This window comes from Nycticebus coucang, chromosome 5, assembly GCF_027406575.1.
Source record: "Nycticebus coucang isolate mNycCou1 chromosome 5, mNycCou1.pri, whole genome shotgun sequence".
Classification (NCBI taxonomy): Eukaryota; Metazoa; Chordata; class Mammalia; order Primates; family Lorisidae; genus Nycticebus; species Nycticebus coucang.
Window position 1 is genome coordinate 61147872 of NC_069784.1, and position 18790 is coordinate 61166661.

Sequence of the window (18790 nt, forward strand, 5' to 3'; positions counted from 1 at the left end):
TCTTAACCTTCATTACTGCTCTCTAATAATAGTTAAGATGCTAATTCAAAAGAAAATATTAGGCTCCATTTCCTCCTCATTTTAAACTTGTCCAGTGATGAGGCAGGAGATTTTGTATTCAGTTTTAAGCATCATCACAGTTCACAGCAACCTCAAACTCCTGGGCTCAAGCAATCCTTTTGCCTCAGTCTCCTGAGTAGCTAGGACTACAGGCACCTGCCACAGGCCCAGCTAGTTTTTCTGTTTTTAGTAGAGACAGGGTCTTGCTTTTGTTCTGACTGGTCTCCAACTCCTGAGCTCAAGTGATTGTCCTGGCTTGACCTCCCAGAGTCACTTACACACACACACACACACACCTGCGTGTGCATATCCACACACATTAGAAGGGGAATCTTTTCATGTGTTGTAATTGCAAGATTTTAGAAAACCTCAGACTTAAAATCCATAAATTCACAATTAGTGTAGATGACTTTAACATTTCCTATTTGCTTTTTCACAGACTGAAGGAGCTGGACTTGCTACCTGTATAGAACTGTGTGTAAAAGCCCTTCGCTTGGAATCTACAGAAAATACTGAAGTGAAAATTTCTATTTGCAAGACCATTTCATGTCTGTTGCCTGATGATCTGGAAGTTAAACGTGCTTGTCAACTGAGTGAATTTCTTATCGAGCCCACCGTCGATGCATATTATGCTGTAGAAATGCTGTATAACCAGCCAGACCAGAAATATGATGAAGAAAGTCTTCCAATACCAAATTCTTTACGCTGTGAGCTCTTACTTGTATTGAAAACTCAATGGCCCTTTGATCCAGAATTCTGGGATTGGAAAACCTTAAAGCGACAATGCCTTGCATTAATGGGAGAAGAAGCATCCATTGTGTCTTCTATAGATGAGCTGAATGACAGTGAAGTGTATGAGAAAGTAGCAGATTACCAGGAAGGGGGCAAAGAGCCTTCTCTGAATGGCCTTTCTGGGGCAGTTGGTGCTAGCTCTAGTCTTCTTAAAGACATTGGTGATGAAAAGCAGAAGAAGAGAGAGATAAAACAGTTGCGAGAAAGAGGATTTATATCTGCCAGGTTTAGAAATTGGCAAGCCTACATGCAGTATTGTGTGCTGTGTGACAAAGAATTCCTTGGGCACAGAATAGTACGACACGCTCAAAAACATTACACAGATGGAATTTACAGCTGTCCCATATGTGCAAAGAACTTTAATTCTAAAGAAACTTTTGTCCCCCATGTCACATTGCATGTCAAACAATCTAGTAAAGAGAGACTAGCAGCTATGAAACCATTAAGAAGATTAGGAAGACCACCTAAGATCACAACCGCCTGTGAGAATCAGAAGACCAGCACTGTGGCTAAGCAGGAACAGCGGCCGATAAAAAAGAATAGTCTCTATTCAACAGACTTCATAGTGTTTAATGATAATGATGGTTCAGATGATGAGAACGATGACAAAGATAAATCTTATGAGCCAGAAGTGGTCCCAGTTCAGAAACCAGTACCTATTAATGAGTTTAATTGCCCTGTCAGTTTTTGTAAAAAGGGCTTTAAGTACTTTAAAAATTTAATTGCTCATGTAAAGGGGCATAAAGATAATGAAGATGCCAAGCGCTTCCTTGAAATGCAGAGCAAAAAAGTCATTTGCCAGTACTGTAGACGGCACTTTGTGAGTGTTACTCATCTCAATGATCACTTGCAAATGCACTGTGGAAGTAAACCGTATATCTGTATACAGATGAAATGTAAGGCTGGCTTTAATAGTTACGCAGAGCTTTTGACCCACCGAAAAGAGCATCAAGTCTTCAGAGCAAAATGCATGTTTCCTAAATGTGGCAGAATTTTTTCAGAAGCTTATTTACTATATGATCATGAAGCACAACATTATAATACCTACACTTGTAAATTCACAGGCTGTGGTAAAGTTTATCGTTCTCAGAGTGAGCTGGAGAAACATCTGGATGATCACAACACTCCTGAAAACGTGCTGCCCCCTGAAGACCAACTTAATTCATCTGTAGATTCTGTTCAGCCTTCCAAAGTGAGTCAGAACACAGCCAAGAATACTGAGAAAGAAAGAACTGTGCTTCCTTCAGAAAATAACGTTGAAAACAGCTCACCAGCAGAGAGAAGTGATGCTTGGGATGAAAGCAAAGTGGAGGCAGCTGTGACCAAACGAGACCAGATTTCTGCCTCTGAGCTTACACCTGCTAATGGACCCTTGTTAAATGGCTTGGAAAACCCTGCTACCCCTCTGCTTCAGGCCAGTGAAGTAGCTGTGTCCATTAAGGTGTCTCTGAATCAGGAGATTAAGGGTAACTTTGGAAAGCAAGAAAGTTCAACTGCACAAGCCAGTGGTGAACCACTGGTCACGAACTTACATGCACCAGTTAAAGACTCATGTAATGGTTTGCATCATCCAGCTTTCCAAGAGAGGAAAGAACAGGATTGTTTTAATGAAGCCCAGATTACTCAGAATTCCTTAGTAAATTCAGAAACCTTCAAAATAGGTGACCTTACCCCACAAAACTTAGAAAGACAAGTAAACAACCTGATGACCTTTTCTGTGCAAAGTCAGGCAGCATTTCAAAACAATTTACCAATATCTAAGTTTGAATGTGGAAGTAATATCAAAGCATCATCTGGTCTTTATAATTTACCTCTTACGACTTTGGAAAGTATCACATTTATTCCAGCACAGCCCAACCTAAGTAGTTCTTTAGGAACTCCATCAGTGCCTCCAAAAGCTTCAGTTCAGAAATTCAGCTGCCAGATTGCGGGATGTACTCGAACCTATAATTCTTCACAGAGTATTGGGAAACACATGAAAACAGCACACCCTGATCAGTATGCTGCATTTAAAATGCAGCGCAAAAGTAAAAGTCAGAAATCTAACAACTTGACTACTCCAAATAATGGAAAGTTTGTTTATTTTTTGCCACCACAGATGACCAGTTCTAATGCATTTTTCACACCACAGACCAAAGCCAGTGGGAGCCCCACCAGTGCAGCCGCTTTGCAGCATGTCTCACCTCCCATTTTCTCACCTCATTTAGCAAGTGTAGCAGCTCCATTGTTGTCCTCAATGGAAAGTGTCATAAATCCAAATACATCTTCTCAGGATAAAAATGAACAAAGTAGTATGTTGTGTTCCCAAATGGAAAATTTGTCCAATGCTACCTTGCCGGCACAAATGGAAGATCTAACCAAAACGGTTTTGCCTTTGAACATTGACAGTGGCTCAGATCCTTTCCTTCCTTTACCTGCTGAGAGCAGTTCAATGTCTCTTTTCCCTTCACCAGCCGATAGTGGAACTAATTCTGTTTTTTCCCAATTGGAAAATAATACCAATCATTATTCCTCACAGATTGAAGGAAACACTACTTCCTCCTTTCTAAAGGGGGGTAATGGTGAGAATGCAGTTTTTCCTTCCCAAGTGAATGTTGCAAATGACTTTAATAGCACAAATGCCCAACAGTCTGCACTTGAAAAGATCAAAAAAGACCGTGGGCGGGGTCCAAATGGGAAGGAGAGAAAACCCAAGCACAACAAAAGGGCTAAATGGCCTGCAATTATCAGAGATGGGAAGTTTATCTGTAGCAGGTGTTACAGGGCTTTCACTAACCCCAGATCGCTGGGTGGACACTTATCCAAACGGTCTTACTGTAAGCCCCTGGATGGAGCAGAAATCGCTCAGGAGCTCCTGCAGAGTAGTGGGCAGCCTTCCCTTCTTGCCAGCATGATTCTCTCCACCAGTGCAGTAAACCTGCAGCAGCCACACCAATCTGCCTTTAATCCAGAAGCATGTTTCAAAGATCCATCATTCCTACAGCTTCTTGCTGAAAATCGCTCATCAACATTTTTACCAAATACATTTCCTCAACCTGGTGTGACTAACTTTAATACCAGCATTAGTCAAGAAGGAAGTGAAATTATTAAGCAGGCGTTGGAAACTGCTGGCATTCCCAGTACATTTGAGGGCAGTGAAATTCTTTCTCATGTTCCAAGAAGTTGTGTCTCAGATACATCTCAAGTAAATGCCACAGTGAAGCCAGACCCAGCTGTGCCGTCCCTGTTGCAGACTGTATGCCACTCAAATGCCCTATTGACAAACCAGAGCAGGACATCAAACTCTAAAACTTCTGTTGAGGAATGCAGCAACTTGCCCGTTTTCCCAGCAAGTGATTCACTCCTGAAGACTGTTGAAAACGGCCTGTGCTCTAGTTCATTCCCTGATTCTAGAGGATCATCACAAAACTTTACCACTAACAGTTCACGTGTTTCAGTTATTAGTGGTCCTCAGAACACAAGATCCAGTCACTTAAATAAAAAGGGAAATAGTGCTTCTAAGAGAAGAAAGAAAGTGACACCTTCGCTGATTGCACCTAATGTTTCCCAAAACTTGGTGACAGGTGACTTAACAGCAGTGGGACTCTTGACAAAGAATATTGAGATCCCAACTACTAACTTTCATTCAGCTGTAATTCCAAGTTGTGAATCTCGGGATTTGGTGGAAAATCTAACACAGAAATTAAATAGTGTTGACAATCAGCTATTTATGACTGATGTAAAAGGAAACTTTAGAACCCACCTTGAGGCCCATACAGTGTTAGCTCCTTTAACATTAAAAACTGAAAATGGTGATTCTCAAATGATGGCTTTAAATTCATGCACAACCTCAATAAATTCTGATTTGCAGATTTCTGAAGACAATGTTATACAAAACTTTGAAAAGACTCTTGAAATTATTAAAACTGCTATGAATTCTCAAATACTTGAGGTAAAAAGTGGGTCTCATGCTGCTGGTGAAGCGTCACAGAACGCACAAGCCAGCTGTGACCTCCATCTTCCTTCAGTTAGCACCATACAAAACAGCACACCGTCTGAGTCTTCTCAGTTGGCCTCCTTTAGTAGCATCACGCCTGCAAAAGGCAACATTCCTCAGTGTGGACCGTTGCCTAGGGAGGATCAAGTACAGGAGATTTTAGAAGGTTTACGGAGACTAAAACTGGAAAATGACCTATCTTCTCCCACATCCCAGTGTGTTCTGATAAATACATCTGTAACACTGACTCCTGCTCCTGTTAAGCCAATTCCAAATGTCACAGTTGTTCAACCAGTTTCTGAAATGATAAACATTCGGTTTAGTGACAAAGTTAATAAACCCTTTGTATGTCAAGACCAAGGCTGTAACTACAGTGCTATGACAAAAGATGCATTATTTAAGCACTATGGTAAAATTCATCAGTATACTCCGGAGATGATTCTTGAAATTAAGAAGAATCAGTTGAAATTTGCTCCATTTAAGTGTGTGGTACCTACATGTACAAAAACATTCACACGAAATTCAAACCTCCGGGCACACTGTCAGTTAGTGCATCATTTTACAACTGAAGAAATGGTAAAGTTAAAAATAAAAAGGCCATATGGAAGAAAATCTCACAGTGAAAATTTGTCAGCACCACGAATCATACAAGTGAAAAAACAGCTAGTTGTGACAGAGGAAAATAAAAGGGAATCCCAGCCTGCTTTACAACTTGGAGCAGAGACAGAAAATGCTGTCCGTAACGCAGCAGTGATCCCAGAAAAACAACTTATAGAAAAAAAAAGTCCTGAAAAAACAGCAAGTTCTCCACAAGTGATTACAGTTACTTCAGAACAACATAATACAAATTCTCTTACAAACACACAAACCAAAGAACACAAAATCAGGAGACTTAAAAAAGAAAAAGAGGAGCAGAAACGAAAGAAGCCGGTTTCCCAATCCCCTGAGTTTCCAACAAGATACAGCCCTTACAGACCGTATCGATGTGTTCACCAGGGATGCTTTGCTGCTTTCACGATACAGCAAAACTTGATTCTTCATTACCAGGCTGTACACAAATCAGATCTACCTGCATTTTCTGCAGAGGTTGAAGAGGAAAATGAAGGTAAAGAAAATGAGGAAACTGAAACTAAACAAACTATGAAAGAATTTCGATGTCAGGTAAGTGACTGTTCTCGAATTTTCCAAGCAATTACTGGCCTAATACAACACTACATGAAACTTCATGAAATGACTCCTGAGGAAATAGAAAGTATGACGGCTTCAGTAGATGTTGGTAAATTTCCATGTGACCAGTTAGAGTGCAAATCTTCATTTACTACATATTTGAACTATGTTGTTCATCTAGAGGCAGACCATGGAATTGGGATAAGGGCAAGTAAGACAGAAGACGACGGCATATACAAGTGTGATTGCGAAGGCTGTGACCGGGTATATGCAACTCGCTCTAATCTCCTCCGACACATTTTTAATAAGCATAATGATAAACATAAAGCTCATTTGATTCGGCCAAGAAGGTTAACACCTGGCCAGGAAAATATATCAAGCAAGGCAAACCAAGAAAAATCTAAGTGTAGACATCGGGGGACAAAACACAGCAGATGTGGGAAGGAAGGAATAAAAATGCCTAAGACCAAACGAAAGAAAAAAAGTAATTTAGAAAACAAGAATGCAAAGATTGTGCAGATTGAAGAAAATAAGCCTTATTCCCTGAAACGTGGAAAGCATGTATATTCTATAAAGGCTAGAAATGATGCCTTGTCTGAGTGTACAAGTAGATTTGTAACCCAGTATCCATGTATGATAAAGGGATGTGCTTCAGTTGTTACAAGCGAAAGCAATATAATTAGACATTATAAGTGCCATAAATTATCTAAGGCATTTACATCACAACACCGAAATCTTCTTATTGTCTTCAAACAGTGTTGCAACTCTCAAGTAAAGGAAACTGAGCAAGAAGACGATAAGATTGATGTGAAAGATTCTGACACATTTGTATCAGAGAACAGTGGTGACTCAAGAGCAACTACAGTTCCACAGAAGGAAGTTGAAAAAAATGAAAAAGATGAAATGGATGAGCTAACGGAATTATTTATTACAAAATTAATAAATGAAGATAGCACAAGTGTGGAGGCCCAAGCTAATACCTCTTCAAATGTAAGTAATGATTTTCAGGAAAAGAACCCCTGCCAGCCAGAAAGGCAGAAAGCAAACAATCTGAAGAGAGTTAATAAAGAAAAAAATGTCCCACAAAATAAAAAAAGGAAAGTGGAAAAGGCTGAGCCCACACCAGTGGTTGAGTTAAGCACTGTACATAAGGAGGAAGAAACCGCAGTGGCGATTCAGACCACTGAGGAGCACCCTGCATCTTTTGACTGGAGCTCATTTAAACCAATGGGATTTGAAGTATCATTTCTGAAGTTTCTTGAAGAGTCTGCAGTGAAGCAGAAGAAAAATACTGACAAAGACCATCCAAATAGTGGAACCAGAAAAGGATCCCATTCAAATTCAAGGAGAAATATCGACAAGACTGCTGTGACTAGTGGAAATCATATATGTCCTTGTAAAGAAAGTGAAATGTTTGTACAGTTTGCCAACCCATCTCAGCTTCAGTTCAGTGATAATGTAAAAATTGTTTTAGACAAGAATCTTAAAGATTGCACTGAGCTTGTCTTAAAGCAACTTCAGGAAATGAAACCTACCGTCAGTCTGAAAAAACTTGAAGTACATTCAAATGATCCAGATATGTCTGTTATGAAAGAAGTCAGTGTAGGGAAAGCCATAGGCAGAGGACAGTAGTGATAATTAATGTACTATAAATACATCATTTATAGGTTTACTTTAAATAGGAAGCCATCAAGCATGCTAGAATTGTGAACTTTTTTTTTTTTTTTACTGTTGCTGACCTGAATTAGCCTGGCCCAAAAAAAAAAAAAGAAAAGAAAAGAAAAACCATGACATGTGTCATGTAAAACATTTTTTATCCCTATGGGACTTGAGGAACAGAATCAGTACTTCATTTATTGTAAATATTGAGGTAAACCTCAAATTTCTATCACCCAGTTGCCCTTCTCATGAACTTAACTGAGTTATCTGTGTGATTGGTCTGTGTCACCAGGTCACTGCTCGTGTATAACAGTACTCTTTGTTTGTAGATACCTTTTTTGTATATATTTATTAACTGTAAATCATTTTGCTGCCACCAGCAGTCTGTAAGTCTAAAGTATTAAATGACACATTTATATTTGAAATTTTAATTTTTAACTAAGTGATCAAGTTTTTAAAACTTCTTTTGTTATTTTAAATTAAGAATTTTTTGAACTAAAACTAGAAGCTCTGCCATAGTTCATTGATTTTTACATGAAACGTTTATTTACAAGATAATCTCAAGATTACTTTTCACAAAGTAGGCACATAATATCAAACACTTCTGCTTTGTAAATTTGCCATCCAGGGTTCTTGGGTGGTATTCATGAGAAATTAAAGCAGATTCCCTAGCAGTTTCCTATAGCTACGGTTTTTCCACATTGCTTCTCATTGAATATAGTTACTATGAGTCCATGAAATATAATGGAAATGTGAATAAAGAATTTACTACATTGAAGATTTTAAACATTTGGTATTAAAAAAATCCTTTGTGAATGTGATAGAAACTAGTTGTGTGGAGCAGTATAAATATTTGAGGTGGTGATTTGTGAAGTAGCCCAGTATTGCCTTAAATAAAATCACATTTCATTTCTTGTTTTATACATGTGATCTTATAAAGGTTCCCCCTCTCCTCCAGTTTCTGAGATTTATAGATTGGTGTATAGCTTTAAACTGTATAAAGTTTTGTGGAAAGATTTTTTTAAACATTTTTATAAATCTTAAAATTGATACCATCAAAGTGAGCCCATCTTGTGTTTATAAAATACAAGAGTCCTTAACATTTATAATTACACAGATGAAACACTTTCTATAAGGAAGTTGGAAATTTTGATTTTACTGTTTATAGATGTTAGATTGTACAGATTTGTCTGTATTTTCTCACCATATCTAATGATACTTTTTTCATTAGATTGGTCTTTAAGAGCAGTATTAGTTGTTACAATTGATTATTTTGATTATTTCATATATGGTTAGCTCTTATAGTTTAGAGTTTGTCTATTTATACTGTGGATTCACAGCCAGAGATAGAGGTTATTTCAGGAGAGTTTTGATGACCTTCATTTAAAGTCCAGCTAAAATCAGTGCTGGAAACAAAAGGAAGCATCCTTTCAATATTTACTTTTGTTTCTGTTTCCCATAAATAATAGCATTGATTTTTTTACTTTGTGTTTGTTATAAAATAGTTGCATTCACAATATTATTGGCCTGAGACACTGATGATATTGTGATGATATGAAAATGTATCTGTTCCCCATGCAACATCAGATTTGCAGGAAAAATGAAGCACTTATCCTTAACTGAAATCGCTGGTACTCTGAATAAATGAGCATGGTCAAGGAGTGAACTATTTTCTTTTGGAAAATATTTTTTTAAGTTTTATTAAAGTATTATAGTTTTATTTTTAGGGCCTTTGGGTTTTATTGAATAGTTGGCTTTACCTCCTTAAGGTTTATTTACCAATATGCACAAAACTTGACATATTAAAATTTCTGCCCTTTGGTAAGCCCATTGTTATTTATTTAAAATAAAAGTTGTTTTATGGGTGATTAATAACATGTTTTTTTCCTAAATTAACAATAATTAAAATATCTTTGAATAATTTTAATATTAAATTTTTGTTAACAATTGAACGTTTCTGTACAACTTTCTTAGAACCTGACCTCGCTCTTTGGCAGCACTGCCCAGTACAGTGCAGTAGAAGTGGTTTACTCTCGTCTTCACAGTGATGAACCACTGTTGAGGGAAAGCAAAAATGCCAATGTGTTAAGGGTTTTCTTTTGCTCATCGGCTTAAAATTTTACCACTAAACATTTCTGTAATTGTTCTCCAACATGTCAAGGAAAGAGTTTGCCAACATTTAATGAAATTTTTTATATCCCAGGTAATATATGCTGAAAGTAATTATGGGGAAGTGGGCTTTATAGCATGGTACAGAAAAATTAAGATCTAAAATAAATATGAATGTGTAGAACAGCATGTTGGTAAAATTTTATATGGAATGTAATGCCTACATATTAAAAAAAAAAAAAGAATCATTTTTTTCATAGTATACTTTTCCTCCACCTACTGTCTTTGAGATATTTTCTTCCTCCAACCTAAATTTGCCCAAAGTTTCATCATTAAGGAGTATCGTTTTCCTTTTTTAGACCCAAAGAATTTATATATTACAGGTTAATGGTATTCATAATACATCATTGTCTTAAATGAAACACATTTTAGAAATTTTTAGAACTGTTGGATTTAGCATAGTTTATTATTTTAAAGGGCCAAAGCTTTTCTTTTTTTTTTTTTTTTTTTTTTTTTTGTATCAACACAGATTTATTACCTGATAGTTCTGGAGGTCAGAAGTGCAACACAGGTTTTACAGGGCTAAAATCAGAGTGTCTGTAGGATTACATCTTTGTGGAGGGCCAAAGCTTTTCATAAAGCAAGTTTGATCATCGTTTAAGCAATAGCAGTTGCCATAGGTATTAAGATGAAAGTACACAATTACTGCAGCTAGAGGCATCAGAGAGGAGGCCCTGAAAAGTAGGTAGGTAGTTGTGAAAGTCTTTGTGGAGACAATGAGTTTTAAAAGATAAATGCTTGCATATCGGATGGTCAGGAGGGACAAGGGTGTCCCAGGTGCAGAGGTATCAAGAGGCATTAGTGTCAATCATTGCAGAATGAAAAGGTTGGGATATTATTGGAGAAGCTGAAGAAGCACATGGGTCAGATCACAAAGGTGGTTGTATGCCAGGTTTAGTCTTTATCTTTCTAAGTGGTTACTGAATGCAAGTAGCAATTTTAGAAAGATAATTAGCATGGTATAGAGGGTAGACTGGGTATGTTGGCAATTCATAGACTTGAAAATAGTACAAACAAAAAAAATGATGGGAGCAAGAATAAGGGTAAGTTAGTGGAGTCCAGAAAGAGACTAACGGACATGAGAAGAACTGACAAGAAATGCAGAAGGCAGCCTTTATCAGAATATTGTAGTGAAATACCAAGGGGATGGAAGGTGAGTTCTTTGATCAAACATGTTTTCTAAATTGCGTATGTGAGCTCCCCCTGAAAGAATCCATTGCATAGCCTTAGTATCTAAAGGATGAAAAGTCCTGTAAAGAAAACATGTTAACTGTTAAAGTGGGGATTTTCCAAGCTTGACCATGAAAATATTTTTCTTGTTTAATGTTAGAACTTAAATGTTTTTCATAATTATCTCCCACTGAATTCACATTTTATTTTTTTATTAAATCATAACTATGTACATTGATGCATTTATGGGGTTCAGTGTACTGATTTGATATGCGAAATGCTTACATCGAACTGAGTAACACATCCATCACCTCACTTGTTGTGGTAAGACAATTATACTATTTTCTTAATAGTTTTGAAATGTACCATTGTATTGTGCATATTAGATGAGGTCCCTCCATTTACCCTCCCTCCTCGGGGCTCCCCCCTCACATCCCATCTCCTACCTCTCCTCTTCCCTTCTACTTTTTGGACTCTAGTTACGTTTTACCATTCCTTTGAATGTGTAGGTGATTATATATGTTGATTTCATAGTCATATCGAGTACATTGGATACTTTTTTTTTCCATTCTTGAGATACTAAGAACAATATGTTCCATCTCCATCCAGGTAAACATAAAAGTTGTGAAGTCTCCATATTTTTGTGGCTGCATAGTGTTCCATGGTGTACATATACCGCAATTTGTTAATCCATTTATGGGTTGATGGGCACTTGGACTGTTTCCATGTCTTGGCAATTATGAATTGCACTGCAATAAACATTCTGGTGCAGATGTCTTTCTTATAAAATGATTTCTGATCATCTGGGTATATACTTAGTAGAGGAATTGCAAGATCAAACAGTAGATCTACTTTTACTTCCTTGAGTAGTCTCCAAACTACTTTCCAAAAAGGTTGTATTAACTTGCATTCCAACCAGCAGTGCAGAAGTGTTCCCTTCTCTCCACACCAACATCCATAGTTTTGGGATTTTGTGACATGGGCTAATCTTACTGGAGTTAGATGATATCTCAAAGTGGTTTTGATTTGCATTTCTCTGATGATTAAAGATGAGTGTGTTTGTAGGCCACGTGCCTGTCTTCAGAGAAGTTTCTGTTCAAGTCTCTTGCCCACATAGAAATGATGTTATTTGTTCTTATTGATTAGTTTGAATTCTCTGTGGATCCTAGTTATCAGACCTTTTTGGAAGCATAACCTACAAAAATCTCCCATTCTGAAGGTTGTCTGTTTCCTTTACTCACTGTGCTCTTGGCTGTGCAGAAGCTTTTTAGTTTGATCAGATCCCAGTAATGCATTTTTGGTGTTGCTTCAATTGCCCGGGTGGTTGTCCTCAGAAAATATTCTCCCAGGCCAATTTCTTCAAGTGTTTTCTCTGCACTTTATATTTTTATAGTTTCATGTCTTAAGTTTAAATCTTTTATCCAGTGAGAATCAATTTTTGTTAATGGTGAAAGGTGGAGGTCCAGTTTCAGTCTTCTGCAGGTCACCAGCCAGTTCTCTCAGCACCATTTGTTTAATAGGGAGTCTTACCCCCACTGAACGTTTTTGATATGCTTATCAAAGATCAAATGACAATAAGTGGCTGGGTTCATCTCTTGGTTCTATTCCATACATCTACCTCTCTGTTTTTGTGCCAGTACCATGCTGTTTTGATCACTATAGATTTATAGTATAGCCTGAAGTCTGATAACGTGATACCTTTTGCTTTGTTTTTAATTCTGAGTAATGTCTTGGCTATTCAAGGTTTTTTCTGATTCCATATAAAACGAAGCCCTATTTTTGCAGGCTCTTTAAAGTATGACAGTGGTGCTTTAATAAATGTATGGATTAAATCCATTAAATGTATGGATTGCTTTGGGTAGTATGAACATTTTAACAATGTTGATTATTCCCAGCCATGAGCATGGCATGTTTTCCTATTTGTTAACATCTTCAGCTATTTCTTTTCTCAGAGTTTCATAGTTCTCCTTATAGAAATCTTTCACGACCTTTGCCAAAATATTTCATCATCTTTGGCACTATAGAGTCCTTGGCTATTTTTACAGCTTGGCTAGTGTTGGCATATATAAAAACTACTGATTTATAAGTATTGATTTTGTATCCTGAGACCCTGCCGTGTTCCTCGATCACTTCTAAGAGTTTTGTAGTTGAGTACCTAGGATTTTCCAGGTATAGGATCATATCTGTGAAGAGTGAGAATTTGCTCTCTGACCCTATTTGGATACCCTTGATCACTTCTCTTGCTTGATTGCGATGGCTAAGATTTCCATTACTATGTTGAATGCAGAGACAATGGGCATCCTTGCCTAGTTCCAGATCTGAGTGGAAATGTTTTCAATTCTACTCCAGTCAACATGATATTATTGGCTGTGGGTTTGCTGTAGATGGCCTCTATCAGTTTAAAAAATGTCCCATCTATGCCTGTTTTCTTTAGTGTTCTGATCACAAAAGGGTGTGGATATCATCAGAAGCTTTTTCATCAATTGAGAAAATCATACTATCTTTTTTATTGATGTGATGTATTATATTTATAGATTTGCATATGTCGAACCAACCTTGTAACCCTGGAATAAAACCAAATTGATCATGGTGTATAATTTTTTTGATGTGTTATTGAATTCTGTTTGCTAAGATCTTACTGAATATTTTTGCATAGATATTAATGACATTGGTCTATAATTTCCCTTCTTTGTTGGATCCTTTCCTGGTTTGGGGATCAGTGTGGTATTTGTTTCATAGAATGTGTTGGGAAGTATTCCTTCTTTTTCTATGCCTTGGAAAAGGTTGTATAATATAGGTACTAGTTCCTCTTTAAAAGTTTGATAGAATTCAGATGTGAAAGGTAAGCGCCTGTAGCTCACATACACCAAGGCTGTTGCGTTTGTATCCAGCCTGGGCCTGCCAAACAACAATGACAACTACAACCAAAAAAAAAAAAAGCCAGACATTATGGCAGTTGCCTGTAGTCCCAGCTACTTGAGAGGCAGAGGCAAGAGAATCGCTTAAGCCCAAAAATTGGAGGTGGCTGTGAGCTGTGAAGCCATAGCACTCTACCCAGGGCAACATAGACTCTTATCTCAAAAAAAGAAAGAAAAAAAGAAAAGAATTCATATGTGAAGGCATCTGGTCCAGGACTTTTCTTTTGGGGGAGATTTTGTATAGTTGATGTTATTTCAGTGATTGATGTAGGTCTATTCAACGTTTCTAATTCCTCCTGGTTGAGTCTAGGAAGATGGTGTGCTTTCAGATATTGACCCGTTTCCTTCAGATTTTCATATTTCTGAGAATAGAGTTTTTTGTAGTAATCATTGAGGATTTTTTTTTTTATTTCTGAGGTGTCTGTTATTTCTCCTTTATCATTTCTGATTGACAATATTAGAGATTTTACTTTTCTGTTTCTAGTTAGGTTAGCCAAAGGTTTTCCAATTTTATTTAATTCTGCCCTAATTGAGTTCGCATTTAAAGAACTTACTTTGGGTAAGTGATCTAAAAGGGCATTTATTCAGCTGAGACTGATAATCAACATGCATGCCCCAATCCAACTGTACAGTCTGTTTACAAATGGTTGACTATTCTTATTGGTCGATTTCTCCATCCTACTTGATGGAAAAAGGAATTGTATTGGTGGTTAGTGTTTTGAATATATCCTATAATATTTGTGGAACAGTGAGCTCACTTTGGTTTTTGGGGGGTTGTTTGTTTGTTTTTATTAAATCATAGCTGTGTACATTAATGCAATCATGGGGTACAATGTGCTGGTCTTATACAATTGAAATGTTTTCATCAAACTGGTTAACATAGCTTTCATGGCATTTTCTTAGTTTTTGTGTTAAGACATATTCTACACCTAGTAAATTTCACATGTACCCTTGTAAGATGCACCATAGGTGTGGTCCCACCAACTACTGTCCCTCCACCCATCCTATCCCCTCCCCTCATTCTCCCCTTTCCCTTTCTTCTTGGGCTGTAATTGGGTTATAGCTTTCATAGTAAGACTGAGTACATTGGATACTTTTTCTTCCATTCTTGAGATACTTTGCTAAGAAGAATTTGTTCCAGCTCCATCCATGTAAACATGTAAGAGATAAAGTCTCCATCTTTAAGGCTGCATAATGTTCCATGGTATACATATACCACAATTTATTGATCCATTTATGGGTTGATGGGCACTTGGGCTTCTTCCATGACTTATCAATTATGAATTGGGCTGCAATAAACATTCTGGTACATGTATCTTTGTTACAATGTGATTTTTGGTTTTCTGAATACATACCTAGTAGAGGAATTGTAGAATCGAATGGCAGGTCTATTTTTAGATCTCTAAGTGTTCTCCAGACATGTTTCCAAAAGATTAGTTTGCCTTAGTATTAGTTTGCATTCACACCAGCAGTGTAGAAGTGTTCCTTTTCTCCACATCCACGCCAACATCTCTGGTTTTGGGATTTTATGATGTGGGCTAATCTTACTGGAGTTAAATGATATTTCAAAGTAGTTTTGATTTGCATTTCTCTAATGAGCATTTTTTCATGAAAAAATGTTATTTTGAGACAGAATCTTTGTCGCCCTTGGTCTATTGCCATGGCGTCACAGCTCACAGCAACCTCAAACTCTTGGGGTTAAGCAATTCTCTTGCCTCAGCCTCCCCCATAGCTGGAACTACAGGTGCCCAACACAATACCTGGCTATCTTTTTGTTACAGTTGTCATTGTTGTTTTACCTGACCTTGGCCAGGTTCAAACCCACCAGCCTTGTATGTAGCTGGTGCCGTAACCACTGGGCTGTGGGCACCAAGCCATGTGAGTGCACTTGGATTAAAATCCAATTGTCTTACTTCCTCCAAGCTAACCTCTCTAAACATTCTCCTCCCGTTTTTCCACAGTTTCTATTTTATCGAACACTTACTATAATTCTTTTCCCAACTCAAAGCTTTTACTATATTGTCTGTCTGGAATGCTTATTCCTCTCATTTCTGTGACTGATTCCTTATCTATCATTTCACACCTTAAATGTCACCTTATCTGAGAGGCACCCAGGCTCATTCTTTACAACACTATTAATTTTTATAATTGTGCCTTCCAACACTACTGAGTGAAGCACATACTTGTTTTCTCCAATAACCTTGCTCATTCATTAGAGGTGCCTCTCACTTGAGTGATCCCTTCCTCCCTAAGTGGGAGCCTTATACCTCACCATAATCAAAACACAGGTATCACTTCCAAATCTTGATTTCCAGTTCCCTTTCTCCAGTCCCAAACTGCTAGCTCGCCTACTCAAGACATCTCCACTGAACAAATACATCTGCCTCATCCTTTCACTTGCTTCCTGGTCTGCCGATTCTTACCCTTTCATCTTGATTAGTGTTGACTGTCACACCTGGCTGAATAAATGTCATTTCCCAACAGCATTTCCCAGCATCAGTTCTTTAGAATGGTAATTCAGTGGAATATGCCAACATTAGGAAAAAATGTTTTCATGGTCAAGCCTGGAAAATCCTCACTTTAAATTTAATGTGTTTTCTTCACAGAAGTGAAGTTACTACCCAGATTTCTGAAGGCCTGCTTTTTGATGTCATTATGTTCTTTCCATCTGTTTAGTCAGAATTATGGTCAGTTTTACATATTGTAACTGATCCAAATCACCACCATCTCTTGCCTAAACTATCTTAATGTTCTCTCTGCTGGCTTCCAGAATATAGCTATAAGGCAGCTAGATTTTTTTCTGAAGGAAATTTGAAGGAGAAAAAAATCACCTTCACACTATAGTTTTTTTTTTTTGATGGGGGGAGCCTGTTTTTGTTTTTTTCTTTTTTGAGACAGTCTCACTCTGTCCCCCAAGGTAGAGTGTCATGCCATCAGCCTAGTTCACAGCAGCAACAAACTCCTGGGCTCAAGCAATCCTCCTGCCTCAGCTTCCCCAATAGCTGGAACTATAGGTGTTCGCCACATTGCCCACCTATTTTTAGTAGAGACAGGGTCTTCACTCTTGTTCAAGCTGTTTTCCAACTCCTGAGCTAAGGGATTCTCCTGCCTCAGCCTCCCAGAGTGCTGGAGTTATTAGGCAGGAGCCCTGCACCTGGCCTCCTCACCATGTTCCGAGCTTGTTTTCACTGTGGTTCGTGTCTGCCTCTGAGTGCATCTGGTGCTGCTTTGCCCATGGTGTTCTAGCTGCATTGGTTTCCTTTGAGCTCCTCAAATCAGCCAACTGTGACATCTCAAGACCTTGCAGAACCTGTGCCTGCTGCTTAGCATGCTATTTTTTGTTGCTGAGACAGGAGAGTCCCACCCTGTACCCTGAGCAGAGTGCAGTAGCATCATAGTTCACTGCAACCTCAGACTCAGGCTGTGGGCATCACTCTGGAAGCCGCTGGGAATACAGGTGCATTGCCTGGCTGGGTTTTTTCATTTTTCTAATGGGGGGCGGGGGGTGTCTCACTCTTGCTCAGAGAAGTCTGGAACTCCTGAGCTCAAGCTACTCTCCCACCTCAGCCTCTTACAGTGGTGGGATAGAATGGGGTTTTTTTGTTTGTTTTTTTTGTGAGACAGTCTTGCTATGTTGCCCTTGGTATGGTACTCACAGCTCACAGCAAGCCCGAACTCTTGGGCTTAAGTGATTCTCCTCCCTCAGCCTCCTGAGTAGCGGAGACTACAGGCCCCCACCACAACGCCTGGCTATTTTTTTTGTTATTGTTTAGCAGGCCTGGACTGGGTTCCAACCAACCAGCCCCAGTGTATGTGGCTGGCATCCTAACCACTGAGCTACGTGCACTAAGCCAGGAATGCTGTTCTTACTGTGTCCTGATTACTCTCCTCCCCCCCCCGCCCCATTAGCCTCTCACAGTGCTGGGATGGAATGCTATTCTTACTATGTTCTAATTACTCTTCAGGGTCAGTCTCTAGCCCACTGACTGACTGATGGTTTTCCTCCAAAGCAGTCAGTTTCACTGATGTTGTGCACCACAAGTTGTAATCGCTTTTTTTCTGTGTTTTTGTCTCTTCCCTCTTCCTGCTAAACTACAGGCTGCACAAGATGATCCTTGCCGGTTAGGCCATCTGCCACTCTGCCCACATATGGTGCAGTGCCCTGCATGCAGTTGGCAGTTAGCATAGTAAATATTTATAGGATGCCTAATTGCGTGATAAAGAAAACATGGGATTCTAACTCATAAGGGGTTCAGGGGCTAATTACATAGTTATCAGTGCTATGAAGGAATAATACAGAGTGTTGTGAGAATATATAATAGAGTGAGAATATGATATTGTATAGTCCGGTGAGGAAAAGCAATTAAGACTTAGTCCCTAAAGAGGTAGAAACTGGGAGAGGGAAGACAGAAAACTCAAACTTCTTGGGAAAGCATATGTAAAAAGCTGGAAAATTGTTGAGAGGGCTTAAAGTGAATGAGTAAAAGTAAGCAAGGGGTAGATTATTTAGTGTCTTAGACCTAGTTTGGATTTTATCAGTTCACATTTGGGTTTTAAGCAGCGGAATGAGATTCTTAGAGTTTTAAAAGTTCAGTCTGGTAAAGAAGCACTCCAGTGGTGATGTCAAGCCCAGATAAAAAGGCCATCCACATCTCCCAGAAGGAAAGGTAGCACCATCTGCCAGAGTGGTCCTGGCAGAGAGGGAGAAAAGTGGGTTGACTTGAGAGAGCTGCAGCATTTGACAGAGCTTGATCATTATACACTAGGGGAAGGAGCGAGAGAAAAAGGTTATGGTTTAAATGAGTAAAGTATGTTTCAAGTGAGACTGAAAGAGAAACGTTTTATGGGATATATAGACAAGGGCCTGGACTCAATGCTG

The 18790-nt window shown here is 38.5% G+C and overlaps 1 protein-coding gene across 1 annotated transcript in view; it reads left to right on the forward strand.

Annotated features, from left to right (window-relative positions):
• The window catches only part of ZNF292 (zinc finger protein 292), a 102875-nt gene extending 93346 nt beyond the window's left edge, over window positions 1–9529 (forward strand). Inside the window, exon 9 of the mRNA XM_053590933.1 lies at window positions 500–9529. Coding sequence (XP_053446908.1) covers window positions 500–7627 — 7128 coding nt within the window. The 3' untranslated portion in view covers window positions 7628–9529. The remainder of the gene's footprint in view (window positions 1–499) is intronic.
• Window positions 9530–18790: the final 9261 nt, after the last annotated feature.